The 18,767-nt window shown below is 39.2% G+C and overlaps 1 protein-coding gene across 3 annotated transcripts in view; it reads right to left on the bottom strand.

The window, feature by feature from the left end:
• Positions 1–18,767, bottom strand: part of NTRK2 (neurotrophic receptor tyrosine kinase 2) — a 196,596-nt gene that overhangs the window by 49,503 nt on the left and 128,326 nt on the right. For 2 of the 3 annotated variants that reach the window (XM_039729678.1, XM_039729683.1), the window contains one exon: positions 2,968–3,098. In XM_039729678.1, coding sequence (XP_039585612.1) covers positions 2,968–3,098 — 131 coding nt within the window. Of the gene's footprint in view, positions 1–2,967; positions 3,099–13,179; positions 17,732–18,767 lie in introns of those variants that run through there. The other variant, XM_039729679.1, reaches the window with a different exon arrangement.

Below are 18,767 nucleotides of genomic sequence, written 5' to 3' on the forward strand. Positions count from 1 at the left end.
GCACATGTGCTTTCCATGTGGTCTGTGCTGCCCTGTGCTCTGCAGTGAGTGTGAACTCTGACACCACTCTGTCCGACACCACCTGTGCCACTCTGACACCACAGAGCTGCCCTCATGGGCAAGTCAGAGCAGCAGCAGGAGGATGGGGCTGTCACCAACACCAGCAGGAATTGGTAGCCAAACTCTCAAGGCAGCAACATGACCACTACTATTACTTTTTACTGTTTCAGCCTTCCCCTACAAAATAATTGCTACTGCTTCCCATCAATATATGGGACTGGACTGGTATGTCTCCTCAAGAAATGAAGGGGTGGTTTTGAGTCTTCTCAGAAGTGAAGGTCTGAAGAATTGGAAATCTTTCGTTTTTCTGTGCAGGTGCCATGGAAATGTTCTCACACACACAGCAGTTTTCTAGCTGAGCAAAACCTCCCAGGGGAGCCAGAGGCAGTTGTTAACCTGTGCCTTGTCAGCCTCACCTCCTGCTCTGGATAGGTTACACTAGCGTGAGATTATGCCTGGGGATTCAGTCCTGTGAGGAGACAGTACTGAACCAGGCCTGAACAAACACAGCAAACTGGGCCCTCAAGAAAAAAGTAATTTTTCCTTCTTCCACCCTCTGGTCTCTAAAAGTGCCTGATATGATGTGCTATGGGGGCAATGCTAGTCCAATGCCCAGGTTTTGTCCTATGGAAAGTATTTCCAAGCACTCTGTGTTATCTCCAAAAAGCTCATACTAATCAAAACCAATTTAAACAAATTGCCTTTCTCTTCTTTAAAGGAGCAAAAGCTCATGCTCTTTGGTATTTTATGCTAAGCCTGATCTTTTTTATCTTCCCAGATTTTTATGAGCCTTTTAGCTCCTAAATAATTTGCTATGGCAACTTCAGCATTTTGGATACCAGCTGACTGATAAGAAGGGAACCTGTTGAGTTAGAAGGAGGGAGGCTCAGGGCCAGGGACAAGCCATACAGTTTTCCAGCAACTGTCAGGTACAGGGAGCTGACAGGGACCACTAGCCAACCTGACCCCTATTGCATGGTTGAGGCTGTGCCTCCTTGCTGATAACATCACCCTGGCACCACCTTACTCTTCAGCAAGCCATGGGCTCACCAAATCTGTCTTATAGTATTGGTGTGTTCTGGTTTTACCCATGGTGCTGAAGCTCTCTAAAGCCATTGCTGTGTGTCAGGAGGAGCTGCTCATTGCTGTTGGCATCCAAGTCTGCTCCTCTACTACCAACTCAGGGATGGAGTCCAGACACCGTCCTGCACTGAAGTGCAGTATAGCTCTCTGCACTCCAGTGGAGGCTCCATCCCTCGACCTCCTCTGCGGCTGAGGGATACCTGTTATCTGTGGTTGGTAACCACACTGAAAGAGACAAGCATCAGGCAATTAACCCTCAGTTATGTGAAGATCAATACTGCGGCTCAATTCACCAAAAAATTTGCTCTGTGACAACAGCTAGAGTCACATCTTTAAGAGGCAATGACAGAAACATAAAATGGGCATAACCTGCTCCGAGACGTAATTTTTCCCACAGCTGCTTGCGATTCTTATTAAGGACACTATAAAGAGAGGATTTTGTAAAAAAAAAAAAATATAAAAAACCAAAATAGTATGACAAGTTGTCCAGAAAATGCATAGATTTGTCATCTAGGTCTACATATGGAGACACATGTACCTTTAAAGACTGAATAATCTTCCATTTAATTTACACTGAGAATGAGCAGCAGAGAGAAAGCGCAGTGCAACATTTAACAGCAGAAGTGCTAGGCTCCATTTAGACAGGACTTTCAAAAGGAGCAAGTGAATGGAAATACTTTAATTTTGCTTTAATCAAGCAATTCCCTAAAGTGTTAGAGGAAAGGACATTTCCATTGTAACCACCAAAATACAACAAAAACTTCATTTAGATCTAGTTTTGTCATCTCCTATCTCTTGCTTTCTCCTGTCTATGATATATCCCTTCAGGGTTTAATATTTTTCTCACCAGTCACCATGACTGAACTACTCCAAATATCGAAAAGCTTATAACCTTGATAAACCCAAAAACCTACATTTGATGGAGCACTTCACAAGACTATTCTCCTTTCATGTTCTTCCACTGTCAGATTCAAGACAGTGAATTTCTATTTCTTGTTACCAAATTCAAAAATATGATCTACATGATTTCTTTTACTCTGTGTTTTCATCCAAAATGGTTGCCTAATTATGACCTGTCAAATAAAATTATTTTCTGGTCAATTGGCATAGCCCAAATTCTGGACATCTATTCCCCCTGCACTTAATGAGATATTTTAAATGATGGACACTGGTTTAGGTTTTGGCAGAACACTACAGATGGAGGTAAGAAGTTGTTTTCAGGGAAAGTTTTCAAACTCTGAGAATGTAGTTTCCCCAATACTGTTTGCTAGATACATCCTCAGCTAAGGTCAACAGCTAACCTCACCTCTTGAATTTTGGGGGGAATAAAAGGGCTTTGTGCAGAGAAGCAGGCTTGGTCTCCAAGCTATATTAATGAAAACTACCCACAGATAATTTCAGTTGCTGACTAAAAGAATGGCTCAATCCTGAAACAGAAAGCTGTTCTTTGCCTAGAAATTACACACATAACCTATTCACTTAGCTAATAACAGATTATTTTTTAGACACACATATATATCACATGCATTTTAATAACCTATACATTATTTTTCACTAACTGTTCTTCATACAGACCATAAAAGATTTTGCCCCCTCATGATGCAATCTGTTTCCTCCCTTTCCTTATATGATTCAGGTCTCATTTTATAATCCACAGCAAGATCAAATACCAAATTCTCTTAACACTGCATTAGCCTTGTGAACTCTTCTACATGTATCAGAACAGTTACACTGGATTATGAAATAGGCAAACATGATCATTTACAAATAAAACAGCATTAGTTGCAACCATGAATTAATAATGGTAACCCTAGACTCTTTTACCTTCACTGCCACCAAGATCTTGCCCTGCTCAGGACACAAGTTATAGCATTCTGCCAGAAAGACTTTCCCAAAGGCTCCTTCTCCCAGTTCTCTTTTAAGAACAATGTTGTGGCGCTTGATGTGATGCACAACTGTGAAAAGAAGACAAAATAGAGGTCAGAAGGGAGCTGCAAGTTCAAGATGGGATGGAGCCCATGCTTACAGCCACACGGAGATAGGATTGCCTGTAAAGTAGGGAAGGAATCAAAGTGCCCACATGTCAGTTTTTACCACTTTCTGCAAAAAAACCCTGAGTTTATATATTTGTGTTTGGAGGGTAGTGCATTTTCTGGATAAGAATACATGGAATTAAGAGTCACCTGGGAACAGGCCATTTATCATCATGTTAGGATGACTGCTGCAAAGCATACATGAGACCTAATGCTACTTTTTAAAAAACATTAAGACAGTAAATCACGAAACAAACCAAGCCTTTCTCACACCTTTTTTACTTTTGTGCCTTTAACAATAGCAGAACTCTCCTGTCCAAATCAAAACATTTTTAAAATTAACTTAAACCAAAGGCGTCCTCTAAGAAAACCAAATGTGTCCTCTTTCAACTAAATGCAACTGATTAAGATGCTTTCCTATGTTTCTCACAAACATGATTTACAGTATTGATTTGAAGTAAAAGAAACAAAAGATGGACAAAGATTTTAGTCCACATAGTGGACAGAATCATAGTTCAATTGCTGCCCAGAATCAATTGATTGAAATACTGAAGCCCAGGAACTTTTTTTTTTACTTATTTTACATTTTCCTTTCAGCAAAATCTTCTATTCAAGTCTTTAATATTTAAAATACTGTACTAAATTTTGTAGACTACATTATCAATTTACAATGTTCAAGCTAAATAAAGCAGTTCTAAGGGCAGTTTAGCTGCCAGTAGGGTGGACAGCTTGTGTTGCTGAAACTGTACAATCCAGACAGCATCTGCTGATGATTTTAACCTCAGTGCACTTAGCTGTCTTTGCAAATGCTGAAATTTAACCCTGCCTGGAAGAAGCCCATTTGCAACTTAAATTCTAAACACAGCAAATTAAATAGCAGTGCACAGGCATCAGGCTGGCTTCTGCAAGGGTGAAAATCTCACCTTGGCTGCTCAACTGCAGAGACCAGGACTAAACCCTGCCAATAATTTAGGATCTAACCAGATGCAGACCGACACCTGCCTCCATACTTGGTCACATGCTTATTCCAAACCAGGTGACCACTTACACAAAAACCACCTTCCCTCCATGACTAAAGGAGGAGTGTTGATGATAACATTAGTAGGGAGAAACGGCACAGCCTGTCCCTATTCCTATCACTAGCATTTGGAGAAAAGGACCACAGTGTACAAGAAAAGAAAATATGTGTTCCACACCCTAAGCTACAGACCCTAACATGAGCACACTGCATGTAAATACACTTCATATCCCTGTGTGTGGACATGAGGGAAATCTGGTGCTGGAGTAGGCTGGGAGAGTGAGCAACCCAGCACTCATCTGCTGTCTTGAGGTGGGCAGCACACCTAAGGAACAGATCTCGCCCAGATCTGCTGGCACCTGCTAGAAGGCCCCTGGCCAGCAGGCAAGCAGGCCCCCCGTACCCTGTGCAGAGGGTGGGGAAGACTGGATTCTCCCCACAGCCCACCAGACTCATCAGGCTTTGCTGCTTTCCCCACAGATGATGGCTTCAGGGGGGATATTCATAGCCTCCTTTTCCAGTGCCAAGTCTTCTAGGAGAGGCTACACATCCCATTGGGTACATATGAGATGAGACTTCACAGTAGTTTCATTTTTCACTCTTGACACACTGGTCTAGCATAAAATTAAGTTTTGTCATGGTGATGCTTTATTTGGCCAGCTACCTTAGCAGGTCCCCTGCAGTCAGTACGAAGTTGCTTTTTACTTTCATTTCATCCTCAGCACTGGCTTAGCAGGAAAGGCTCAAAATGCAGTCATCACAAGAGAGGCCTGAACCCAAACACACCTTTTCCCCATGGACACAAGTTAACCAGCATGGCTGCCCCCTGCTAATACTGGTCACAAGGCAGACCAGCAGAGCTGAAAGATTGCTGCCCTGGCATGGCACCTGAGCTCCGGAGTGTGGCACATCTCAGCACCTGAGCTTTAAAAATACTTGATAACAAATGAGTGCTACTTCCCATCCCCTAAAAAACTTGCCATCCAACTCTGTCTCTTGAGGAGTTCTCTTTCCCTCTGCTTTACTAGTATGGCCAGGAGGCTGCCTCTGTTCCTTTCTCAGAGGGGAAAGGAAGAAAAAGCAGTTTTTAATTTTTTTCTGCCCACAGTTGCCAAAGACTTGGTGATGAAGACAGTCTGAATTTTGTGTGGGTCCTCTGCATTTTGAGCCCATTATACTGCTAATGTTTGGCCTAGCAGTACAAAGAAGGGTTTTTTTTTTTTTTTGTGAAAATCCTGGAAGACTTTACAAACAATAGAGTAAAAATAAATAAAAACCACACTCAATACTTTTGGTAGTACACTTACAGCTGCTGTTAAACACTCATATAAACCAGGCATTTGAATAAACAATCCATCCCATAAACCAAACTGTAAAAGCTGAAACACAGCAAGGTGCAGAAAAGATCTGCACAGAATGTATTTGTAACTTGTTATGCTCTATCCATTCCTGTTACCTTTTTGAACTATGCTGAGTTACCAAACAAATAAAAATCAACAGAAAGTATGACTAGATGGGCAGAGATTAAGTGTAAGAACAATGTAAGTAAATCAAACACATATGATGTGATGGATATATAAGCTAAGGAAAAAAATCCATTTAGAACATTCAGGGCCCCAGCCATAATGACACTGTCTTCAGTGGAAGGATACTCGAGCAGGACACACACTAGAAAATTCAGGTCAAAATCTGCTTTCAGTTACTATCACAATAAAGCAAATTATCTCCATTAAAGTCCAAGAGATTATCCTGGATTTACATTGAAGAAACAACGCAGAATTTGGCCAAAGAGGACATAAACAAAGAAGTCATCTCATAACACTCTCACAAGAAAATGTACACAAACATTCAAATGACAGCTATGTATTTTCCTCCTTTGATTCTAAATGGCAATTGCATCTGACCTGCTATTTGTACTTTGAATAGCATAAAATCTCTGATTTTAAATCTTACTGATAACTGTAAAAAAAAATGTTTCATTAAGCTAAAAGCCAAGCTGAGTTGAAACACTTCAGCGAGAAATGAACTACAAAATATGAAGCAAGACAAAACAAATTAAAGAAGGGTAAATGCTGAAAAGAGGCTAAGTTAAAATAATACCCACACAGCCATGTGCTTAAAAGCAGGGGGCTCCCATGGATGACTTCAGGGAACCAGAGACAACAGGGAGTTCAGCTACAGAAAAAGTCTCTCTTCCCATCTCATGGTCTCAGAAAGCAGCTCACCAATAGTGTTGGACCTTTAGGTATTTCATTCACTAGCAGACAGTATGCCACACTGGAAATGATGCAATACATATTTCCAGGTATGAGACTGCACTCCCTAGGTAACCTACCTTTGATGGTGAGGCTGAACAGAGAGGGTCACACCACATTCTGGAATCAGTTCCAGCAGAACAGGCAACTCAAGATCACCTCATCACATCGAATTCCCTGAGTTGGATATGAATGAATCCAGCCAGGGACAGCAAGATACAGTATAAATTATTAACATTTTTTGCTCATATTTAATAAATGAAATATGACAGAGTGGAAGTGTTTTCCTTCAGTCATAAACAATAGGTCTTAACATTTTACCACCACATGTGACCATTATACCATCTAAGCTGACCTTCTAAACTATATGGAGCATGATATTGAGCTAAGTAACTTGTATGTGGCAGAAGACTGTCTCCAGAAAGAGACTGTGCCAGTCTTGATTTGAAAGTCTGAACTATCCCCTTGCTTTCACGCATAATCATTTCATTGCTAATAAAAATGCATGCCTTTTTCTTTATCTCTTAATCATTAACTTGTCTGGCTTGCATATCCCTTCCTTTGTCTTTAGGGGACTTTCTCTGACAGTTTTAGTAGCCTTTTCAGGTTTGGAATTATACACGTGTAATCAACACCCTTCTTGGTGAGGCAAAGAGACAGAAGTCCCTTCCCCCAGGAAAGCATTTTCTTCAGTTAACCAGTCACTGTCATGACTCTTCTCTGGAAAATTTTTAAATATCCTTTTAAGAGAAGTTGTTTCCAGTTGATTTTTTTTTTTCCAACTGGAAGCCACTGTCCACAAGGTTGTGATAAAAACATAATATCAGCTCCCTATCTCATATCTTCCTTATGAGATAGATCACATCCATAGATTGCACTACTCCTTTCAAGGCTGGATTTCCTAAGGAGCGCAAAAATTAAAACTTATGTGGTATTCATTGAAGACCTCACCCAATTACAATACCACAAATGTTGTAGGTTTCAAATGTGTTCCCATCTACCTCATGAGAAAAGCGATGAGATTAATGGAGAGACTGAAACATGGACTCACTGATGGACAATAAACAGACAACAGCTGACAGGCATTACTGCTCACTGAACTACCAACACTGTAAGAGCCTTTTGTGTTGCATGCCCACTTAAATTATCTGCTGAGTCTGTTTCTGAGGATACTGTTCTAAATTTTGCTGGTGGTGCACATGAGGGACAGTCCTGATGAAATTTGTTGTATCAGGACTCTGCAAAGAGAATGAGGACCTCTAAGATACCAAGAAACCAGGCAAGGTGATATTACAAACATAACCACAGCTGCATAAGCAAAAAGCAGTCATAGAAAAGACTCAGCTTGTGTGATGTGACACAAGGTCCCACATAAAAAAGTTTTGCAAATTTCTTCATTTCTTTTCCCACTATTTCTATTGCAATTGTGGACTGAACTATTTCTAAGACCTTTACAGAAAAATACACATGTAAATGGCCAAGTGATTGTTTAGATAGTGCATCAAATTTTTACAGCATCTGCCACTTCCAAAAAAAGAAGTTCTGCTGGAATCCTATAGCAGAAAGATAAGAATTTACTACAAAGAGCATGCAGCAAGTCTAGACTAATGGCCATCAGATTATGCAGTAGCAGCATGTCTGCAGTTTCCACAAGCTATTGCCAGAATAGAAATTTTGGCTTATTGAGATATCTGCTCTCTAACATGGCAATAAAAGCCAACAAAAATGCCTTTATTTTTTTTTCAACCTTTTGACCTGTCAGTGTTCCCTGGATGCAGAAATAGGCCAGCTCAGTTGTATATTTCTGATTATTTGATGCATTTATCCCATACAGCATTCATTACTTATTATCCTATATTAATTTTTGTGTAGTACTATTGTTGTTTAATTTTTACAATGTAGCAGCAACAGTTGCTCATGTAAGGCTCATGCCCAGCTGTTGCAGATACAAACAAACAAATAATGTTTTCATGTCTAAATATATATATATATGTATACACACATATTTTTGTGTGTGTCTATACAAATATTCATATATACATATATATATGTATGTATATACACACACACACCATTATGTGTGTGTGTATATACATATATATATAGACATATACATATTTATATAGACACATGTGTGTGTCTATATAGATGTTCATATATACATATATATATATATATATGTATGTATACACACACACCTACACACCATTATGTATACATAAATATAATAGTTCACAGCTGAGAACCAACTCACACTTCTTCAACAGAAGTAAAATAAGCTGACAGAAAAACTCCTCTCAGAACCTTGGTACTCTGCTCTAAATAAAAGGCGCTAGTACCAGCTATAGAAAACTGAGTAGGGAGGACTCACAGAATAATAAGGCCAGAAAGGCACTTGGGCCTTTTCATACCATTTGTGCAAGTCCAGCTTCTGAAGCACTTTCAGTCTTGTTTTGTGTCTTTGAAAAAACACAGTATAATTCCAGTGTTGTAAACCAGTTATCTCTTGGGTGGGCATCAGGGATTTGTTAAATTTCTCACAAGCATTAGATCCTAAATGGGCTTTAAAGAAGGGATGGCCCACTTAGGATCTAATGCCAGGTTGAACAAGAAGTGATTTTCCTGGAAAAACTGGCATTTATGAAATGCAAACAAGTGATTGTCACAGGAATGACATAATTCCCAGGCATTTACTTCCTACTTGTCTGGAGTTACTGCTGGTAAATCAAATAAATCTGTGATTGCTGCAGCTTAACCTTTCAGTTGCTTTGTTTACAATTTAAATTCTCACCGGATATGTACTTAAACCCAAGAATTTTTATTTTCCTGGGTTAGAATTATGCTTCCTTTTGTAGCAGAGTGCTGCAGCACCTTGGAGCGTGCCTAGTTCTCACCCACCTGCCCAGAGCAGCAGGGGCACCACAGATCTTGTCCACTGCAAACTCATTTTGCTGTAGCTGGCATGGCTCTTTTCTGTCTGAAACACAAGTGTTTACTGTCTTTTGAGGTTACTGTTTGATTCTTAATGAGCCATTTTACTTTACTCATTTTTTTACAGTGATTTATTTGGTTTAGTTGACCAAGATCCTGTCAGCTTAGCTACATATAGTCATGATGCCATACATCATTAGATTTCTGTACTCAAATAAGCATTACTTAAGAACAAATTCTAACAAAAATGATATCACTGTCTTAAATGTATGAGTCTGATTAACTTAATTCAGCCTTCATGGGAAAAAAAAAAAAACAAAATAAACAGTTTATCTACACAGGAACTTGCCCTTGCATATTAAAACTGAGATGCACAAGACCTTCAAGCCCTAGCAAACTAAAACTGATCATTTGCATGCTGAAACAATTGGGATATATCAGAATATCTGAAAGCTAAATTTGGCTATTTTCATAAAAAGTACCATATATTAATCATCCTGCATTTCTCTTTCTTCCAGCCTACTAAAACTTTTCAGCACAGTATGGTAAATCAGCTTTAAGCAAAAAACTGAGTTGGAATTTTGACAAAACACTGCCTTTGCAGATATGTATACACTTAATTTATAAATGCCAATCTCAATGCATTTCTTCCAAGAGTTTAATCAACATACAACTTAGAGGCTATTGTGTGTGAGCTGCTGTGTAAAACCTGTTAGTATTTTTTTATGGGGGCAGATCTGGTCTGTCTTTCATATTTAACTGGAGACAATGATCTCAACATGAACACCCTTCTCGTTCAGACTTGGAAATCCTTTCCCTCCACACAATGCTAATCTTTAGGAATTTTCTGTATTACAGAAATAGGAATACTTGGCAAAGGATGGGGGAATACCATGTAGCATGTCTCATATAATAGATACTTGCAGAGGGGGAAGGGCCAATGAACATACTGTCTTCTAAATATTAACTCTTATCTATCTCTGTTTTCAGAAATAGACATAGTCTGAAAGGCATCCCAGGATGCCAGCCTGAGAAGTAGGACCTGAAAGAAACTACCTCCAGAGATGAGCCATATTCAAGCTTAGAGTAAATGGGTATAAAGGTGAAATTCAAAGGAGATTGAGCGGTTTTTGATCTACATTTCTCTGCTTTGCTTTTTCTCTTTTAATTTTAAAAGGAAAAGGACATAATTTTGTGGCTTTACATTGCAATAATGAGCGATGTAGGGACCCCAGTCAGGTGCAAAGGAGTGCTCTTTATTGTTACTGCTAGGTAAGGCTTTATAAAGCCTTACCTATTGGTAACAGCTCTGCGTGAGGGAGTACAGAAGGGTATTACTGATGGCCTTTCAAAACTAAATATTAAAAGCAAATGGAGCTTTCAAGCTTGTGAAAGAATTAACCATATGCTTGGCTCACAGTTGAAATTCTATTCCCTTTTTTAAAAGTTAAGCACATACTAAATCTTTACCTTTTTCTGAACTGTCTGAAAGACAGCATAGCATCTGATCAACCATATTACATGGGTAGGTCTGCCCTTTTGCAGCTAACTAAGCATAGAAAGAAAAGACAATATTAATGAAAAAATCATAGCAGCATGACAGAACCCAGTCACATTTGAGCAAATTACCTACCTTTTTCTTAAGTTTTTTTCCCATTTCTTTTTCAGTTCTATCAAGCTGCAACACATTGTGTGGTTTTTTATGAGGAAATACAAATCTTACGCATTTTTATCTTATGCTTTTCTTTCTTTTAGCCAATTGAAATAAACACTTCCCCTAAGCATAAGGCTCAGTCTCTGCCTGCTTCCTTAACTGCACACAGCTAAGGCTTTGCTGCTACATGGTGGTTTGTTCTTAGGATTCTGTGCGTACCTCCTTCCCTCCTGGATTTTGCCATACATGGTCTTTAAACACAAGTAAAAGTTAAGGGTTTAGCCATTTTTGAGGAGGATCCCCAAATGACAGATAAAGACACTGGATGCTGCATACAACCAAATTATAAAATCTTCCTCACCCTGCATTATTTACTGAAAAACAAACTCATCAGAATGAAGAAACAACATCTCGAGTCTTCCTGCCCACTGAGATGGCAGGAACATCAGTTCACCCTCTGTCCTGTGGGGACACAGAAAGGGTTAGCCTTTTACTGCCCAAAACCCATGTGACAGGAGAGAAGACCAAAACATCATAAAAGGTGAACAAACCTGGACAAGCAGCTATTCCCTTTTACAGACTTGCTGTCCTTCGGCATTTCTGCCTTCTTCCATGGTGAGGTACTTGCTCTGCTTTTGTTTCACTGCCAGATTGGCACACCTTTTTGTTTTGTAACATGCCATACACAGAGGCTTATGTCCCCATAGGGCATTTTCCCCTTGGCCCTGCTACTGTTTCAGAATTCCAGTGCTTATGATGTAATTGGCAGCACATGTATGCAAGGCACGCCCAGAAAATTCATCTTTACCACTGGGCTGTGGCAGATACCTCTACAGCAGCCACAGTGCAGTCAGAAGATTATTACATTGTACTACCTTCAAATGAAAAGACCTGCAAGATTTCTCTTTTAGGTCAACAAAATGGATTCACAAAGGGTTGGCAAGACTAAGCATGCTGGGGGTTTTTCAGGATCAAAGCCCTAACAATTGCAAACAAAAGATGACCTTTCTTTTGTCTTGTTATAAATGCACTGGGGAAAAAAAATAAATTCTATGTTTTCACACAAGCATAGCACAGACTTAATTTTTAAAGTTTGAAAAGATCTTATTGCTTATTGCAGACCACACATCACCTCCTCTGCTGACCCAATTATTCTCTCCTGCATCCTCCAAAGGACTAATATAATAAAGTATTTGTTTATACAAAAAAATTATTTCATCTGTAAAGGCCATGAAGTTTCTACAGTTTGGGTGATTTATCATTTTTCAAGGTCTGACAACCTTCCCCAGTCCAAGGGAAGGATGCAAATTAGACTGTACCATGCTCCTTGCATTGACCTTTGCATAAGCAAAGAGTGGTACTCCTACTTGGACATTATCCATAAACAACATTAAACTGTAGCCCAGCCAAATTTGAGAGCACTAAAGGGTGGGTTTTTTTTTTAATTTGTGTGTTGGGTTTTTTTTGTTGTTGTTGTTTTTAGTAAGATGAGCACCTATTCTAATTGCCCTAATAGAAAACCCAGCCTGTTCCATGATAAAGTGAGAAAACTGTGACTTGTCAGTGGGAACAGGAGGACTTTCCCAGGCAATTTCTCTTACAAGAAAAAAGTCGCATTTTCTCTTCTGTCTTGGTTCAGCATGTTATTTTCATGCAACATGAAAACAGATACACCTAGCTAACACAGGTAGCAAAGAATATAAGAAATCTCCTTTCATTCACTTGAGCTCTGGATTGCATTATCTGCCAGCTGAAATTATGTTTCTCTATATTTCAGAGAAATAAGGAGGAATTCTACACCTTTGCTAAAACAAATTTGATGAGGGAGAAAAAGTCTCCATTACGTTCAGCTCCTTGCAACTGATCTGTACAACATACAGCCCAGGGCCACTTGTCCTTTAGTGGATCATAGGCAATGCCTCACCCTTTATGCTCCTGTGGCTAGGGGCAGCCAGGCACCAGTCACTCAGTCAGCCCATAGTCAGTCTGTTGAATGGAGGCGTGCTTAAAGTAGCATCAGAGATGTCTTGGTTCCACTGCAGACAACAAACTCACAGGTGTGTTTGGTCTCAGCAAGGGTTCCTTCAGACTCTGTTTAAGTAAGGCCTTTGTAAATTCTCACTAACACATATAAATCCCCTCCCACACATCAATAAAATTTTATTTTAGAGGAAGAGAATGAACACAGATACATTGATCAAAAGTTAACTATACAGTATGGCAGGAGCTAATGAAAAACAAAGACATATACTCCTTTAGGATAACAACAGCTTCCCACAGGGTCCAGTGTGATAACAAACTGTCAGAGCCCCAGTACCAACAGTGCCAAAAATCCACCACCAAATGGATCTTTTAAAGCTATGGCCCATGATGAGGTTGAGGACACATTCAGTCTCTGCCAATATGCTTTCACTACCTAAAAGCATCTTGGTTTTGACTTGATAATTATAGTGTGCTGAGCCAACCAGCTGTCACTAAGAACAGGAGCTGTCCAAATGAAGCAAAATGCATAGATGTTTACTGCTGATTTCTCACACAATAATGAATCCAGTTGCAGCCTTTTGAGGCATGGAAATGAAAGACAGTAAGAGATGGAGGAAAAAAAGAGGAGGAAAGGAAAAAAGAAAGGGCTTTGAACATTTTGTTCCAGTCAATTTTCATGAATGAGGAAAACACCAGGCGTGATTTGATCAAAGGATGCCCTCCCACAGTCATGCTGTTGCTGGAGAAGTGGCCACTGGGCAGACACCTGAGACATATATTTCCCAAAGCACACAGACCCAGTCTTTGCTGAAACATGAACTTTCACTGATAGCAGCACATATACATAGCAGGGCAAACAAGAAGAACAGCAGAAACGGCTGAATGAACTTTATTCAAGGTCTGACATACAATGTCAGTATAATGAACGTGACCTAAAGAAGATTGTTACACTTATAACAAGACTGAGTTGGCAGCTTTGCCCAATTAGTACCACTTCATTTTATGTTGATAACTAGTATATACATACAATATTCTGTAAAAGCTTAATAGATGTTGTAATCATAGTCCTTTTTATCCCCTGTGCTCTTTATATTTGGAAAGTACTTTCGGTTGAATCTTCTAGTTGTAGACTGAAATTAATGCAAATGTAATTCTGGCAGTCTCTGCAAGACACCAGAAACACATGGACCAGAAAGGTTCTTTTCTCATCCAGTATCTATATGACTACTGCTCTTAAAAAACAAAACTGTTTTGTTCCAACTACTGTACACCATGATATTTACAGCAACTTTAGCCTGCGCAGAAGTAAGATAGGCAAAATGTAGGGGTTTTCTCACCTCCCTCCTGAAGTTCAAGTTCTCCCCCAGAGCAACAACTACCAGTTTGCCTATGTATTCACCAACCTGGGAAACATTTTAAGCAGCAGTAACCAACACAAACAGCTGCTATATTTGTTGCACTGAAATGGCAGAGTACCCCGCGTGCTTACCAGTAAAGGAAATGGTAAAAATTGCCATGATTTTTACTGTTACCAGCAAAAACGCTGAATTCTTGTCTAAGCTGCTTGAACTGACAGTTGCAGCCAAGGAAATGGGTGTTGTCCCTTGATATGCTCCTGGCCTGTGCGTAGCTAAAACACTGGAGTGTTGTTAAGCCGAGATGTCACCAGGGTAGCCTAACAGACCACTTTACGGGCAGTGTTTGCTAACTGCTGCCTCCTGCAAGACCACCACCAGCAGGAGGGCAAGCACAGACTTGCTTTTAGGAGGGACATATCTGAAGTCTGCTGTCAGACTGGAGGGATACTTTGCCTTTTGGTAGTCTACAATCCACTAAGAATAGCCCTTAGGCAATTTCCAGGGCTCTGTATTTCTAGCCTGTCATTTAGAATTTTAATGAGGAGGAAGGGTCAGAAGTGAACATTATTATTTATAAACCAATGTCAAGATTTGTTGGGTAGTTTTTCTATTGTTTTCCCATGTACAACTCTAAACTGACTTTCTAAACTAACTAAACTAACTAAAGTGCATTGCTTTCAACATTGCTTGTCATATTTGTTCTTCCCTTCTTGTAACATTTTCTTCAGTAAGAGAATGATAATTCAGCCATATGTTCCAAGAATATAACAGGCTCTAACTGCAAAAATAACTATTACTGATTTTCATTTTTCCTTACAGAGAAACTACACAGAGACAACATTTTTTGCTTCTGAAGACTAGATACACACACACACACACACACACACATACACACACACACACAGATTAAAAGGTATTTATCATAAACATTTTGGCAAACAACTCTTATGAGGCTTCTGCTGAATGAATCCCTACATGACTGTTTTCCCCACCACAAAAACAAGGCCAGAAATGCATACCTAGCTGTTTCCTAATACTGGCAATTAAAAAAAAAATTAGTTATTTTCTACTTGAATAGTGTCACAAAGTTATAACGCATAAGTTATGTATTTGTCATGATTCTTACTTGGTATATTTTGAAAACAATGGCACAAACTCCTCACTGCCATCTTAGGTTCAAAATCTCAACTGGGAAGTCTTCAGATATGAGTTTGACTGCAATAAATACTTTCTTGTAATTTTACTGATTCTGGTCTCCTTAAAATGTATTATAATGCACTCAAAAATAAAGCAAATCAGCAATACATTCAGAAAAAAAATATTTTAAAACAACATGATTTCTCTTTCATTGTATTCAGATTTGTCTTGTATGCTATGAAAGTAATCGTCACTTACAACATGTGAGCTGGGAAAGCAAGTGGGGCTCTTCCAGATTAACTGTCACAAAGAAAAACTGCTGAAGAAAGCAACTAAGAAACCCACAGCATCCCCTAATTTAAGACACATTAAAAAAAAAAAGAAAAAAAAAAACTTGCCATGAACAAAGGAAAAATGTGAGGTCTGTTGCTAGCTGTGGCCTAATTCTTTGCTTATTCCCGTCTTTATGCTGTTAGTTTACAGTATTTTATGTACTATCCTCCACAAAAATAAACAGGTCCTTGGGGATTAACATGCCACAACCAGCACTACAAAACTACTTGCAATAGCTCTCTTTCCACACCTTCAGAGCTGTAAACAAATGAAGATTTCTGAACAGGGGCTATGGGTATCATTTGCCTTCATACTGTGCCAAGTAAGCTTTTGAAATGCCAGTTGTTGTGGAAACTGGGGAAAATGGTAAATTGCATCCTAATGAAGGCTATTCTAGCTAAGCATTGGAACAACATCATTAGGAAAAATCTCAAAACTATTTTAAAAGATATTTTCCTCCATAATTTACTAAATTGAAAGCTAGGACAGTAGCTATGAGGAAACAGGTTGAAAAAAATCTGCATTATCCTTGCTACTGTCCAAAAAGAACTGTGCTTTCACATAAAGACCTTGCTGAAAGCCCTAGGTAAACACAGTTGTGACAAATCCTTCTCCCGCATGTTTAGTTCAAGTCCAGTTCAAGGCCAGTTCTTCAGGATTCTGACATAACATTCCCAAATCAGTGACAGACTTGTCACTGACATTGAGGGGAACCTGAAACAAACAGTCTCACAGAAACAAGGGATGTCTTATCAAGAAATACCTCCAAAACTGAACAAGTTGTGAGTCTGAATAAGAAGAGAGGGCACACATAGAAAATGTGCTATGTGTTGCAGTTTTTCACTCAGTAATTAATATCTGCAGATATACAGGATAGGAGGGTAACCCACATTTTGGAGTTTAGTGAGTAGGAACACAGGAGAGAGATAAAATACGGGCAGGGTGCAGCATGAACTCTAAAAAATAGAAAAAAAAGGAAGATGACAAAACTGCTCCTGTTCAAAAGAAAGTATCTCTAGACCTCAGGTAATTAGTAGTGCTAAACATCTATCCCCCTATTTTCTCACTTAAACATTTTAGGTCCTGTTAATTCATGTTTCTTCATTCTTAACAGTGTTTTATTCCTGCTCAGAAAGATAAACATCTGTCCTGCAAAGATTCCCTTAAAGATTTTATGCAACATTTTACATAAATACTATGCCTAGTACAGAAAGAATTTGTTCATATCCAAACCAACACAAGCCACTTTTTTCTGCACAGCGATTTTTTTTCTGTTACACTAGACAGATATGATTATATCTGGGATGTGTTTAGAAAAAAAAGACAGAAACTTTTGCTAGCTTCTGTATCACTACTTCTTAATGACTCAACTTTATTTTAATGCCACATATTGCACAGCTGTGCCTGTTGGATATATTTCTGCATACTATTTTGTTAGTTATCCTACGATTTCAGAAGCTTGTGATCTCTTATGGAAGTTTGCAGATGTAGTTCCCTCTTCCTCCCCAGCTATAGCATGACAATGCATGCCAGAACATAAGCTCTGGCAGAGATTTTGGAGACAGATGTGGAAAGGTTACATAATTTTGCGATAAATTCATTATGATCAAGCAGCACCAGTTAAAACAATCACTCTCCTGGCCAAAGAAATAAGTGAGGAAAATAAAAACAAAAAACCCAAGTCTTCACTTTTCTGATGTCCTGTTGCATCAAAGCACAGGTTGCAACAAGCTGAGAAAGTGTAATGTGCTTCAACGTCTTTTTCAGTTGCTATGGTACAGTTTCTTATGGAAAATTCCTTGTTCTGCGTGATGTTTTTCCTGCCTCATTTGGGATGGCAGAACCGTTCCTTGTGTCACCTGAGAAACCGGGCTGTCAGTTTCCACCTATTGGTGAGAAAGAAACTCATCAGCAGCAGAACTCAATGGAAAATTCCTTGGTTAGAAGTTTCTGCGCTGGAAGCCAACATGACAGTGGGGAGCAAGAACGGATAGGTCAGGGGATGAGAGTGCCACACAGGATATCTGGCTTCCACCTCAGGGTCAGACACAGATTTCCAGTGTAATCTAGGGCAAAGGATTTAATCACTGGGAGTTCCTGCTCATACAGGCAGGACAACCAATCCTTTCCCCGTTCGTCACCCTGTGCGTGAAGCCCCAGGTCTGTAACCTGCCCACTGGACAACCAAGTAGCTCCAGGTTACAGGAGTGGGGCCATAGCCCAAAAGCTCTTCAGGCAAGGGTTAAGTGCACCTGCAGAGTCCCCAGTGCTTTGCACAGTGAGGTCTTGTTTGGACCATGGGAGTCTAAAGTAATGTATGGAAATAATACCAAGTGATTTCATTATTTTCTATTTTTAAAGAAAAATATCAACATAGGCAAGGAGGGAAAACTCCAGCTTTACTGTACAGCCAAATAGGAAAAACACTGAGCTTTTGTAGGAGATCTGCAATCTATTTTCTGTGTAGATAATACTGAAAATTGCCAGAAACACAGTATAAAAATGGTATTATAGCATGACATTAGTGATAAAAAGCCATCAGGGATCAGGCCATTTCACTAGGGGAATTTTTTTTATGGACTAGTTGGAAGTAATCTGATTTTAATGTGACATTTTTCCTGCTGGAGTGCTTGCCCTTCCAATTAAAAAACAATTAAATTCCACCACTTTTGATTCATGAAAAAAAAGCATGGTTAAAAAGAAAAACCTAAAAAAATCATTAATATTTTAATGCTGTTGGATACCTGTGGTACTTCAGAAAGCTGAAATTTCCGTGGATTCCCTATGGTGGTGAGAAGAGCTTTTGACCTCTCTGATCAAACGGGTTTTTAAATTAATAGATGCATAAGTGTTTGAAAAGAGACTCCTTTAGTAATGTCTGTCATGAAAATGAAAAGCATTCAAAATATGACAATGCAAGTG

This window comes from Passer montanus, unplaced genomic scaffold (genome assembly GCF_014805655.1).
Source record: "Passer montanus isolate IOZ18808 unplaced genomic scaffold, ASM1480565v1 scaffold7, whole genome shotgun sequence".
Classification (NCBI taxonomy): domain Eukaryota; kingdom Metazoa; phylum Chordata; class Aves; order Passeriformes; family Passeridae; genus Passer; species Passer montanus.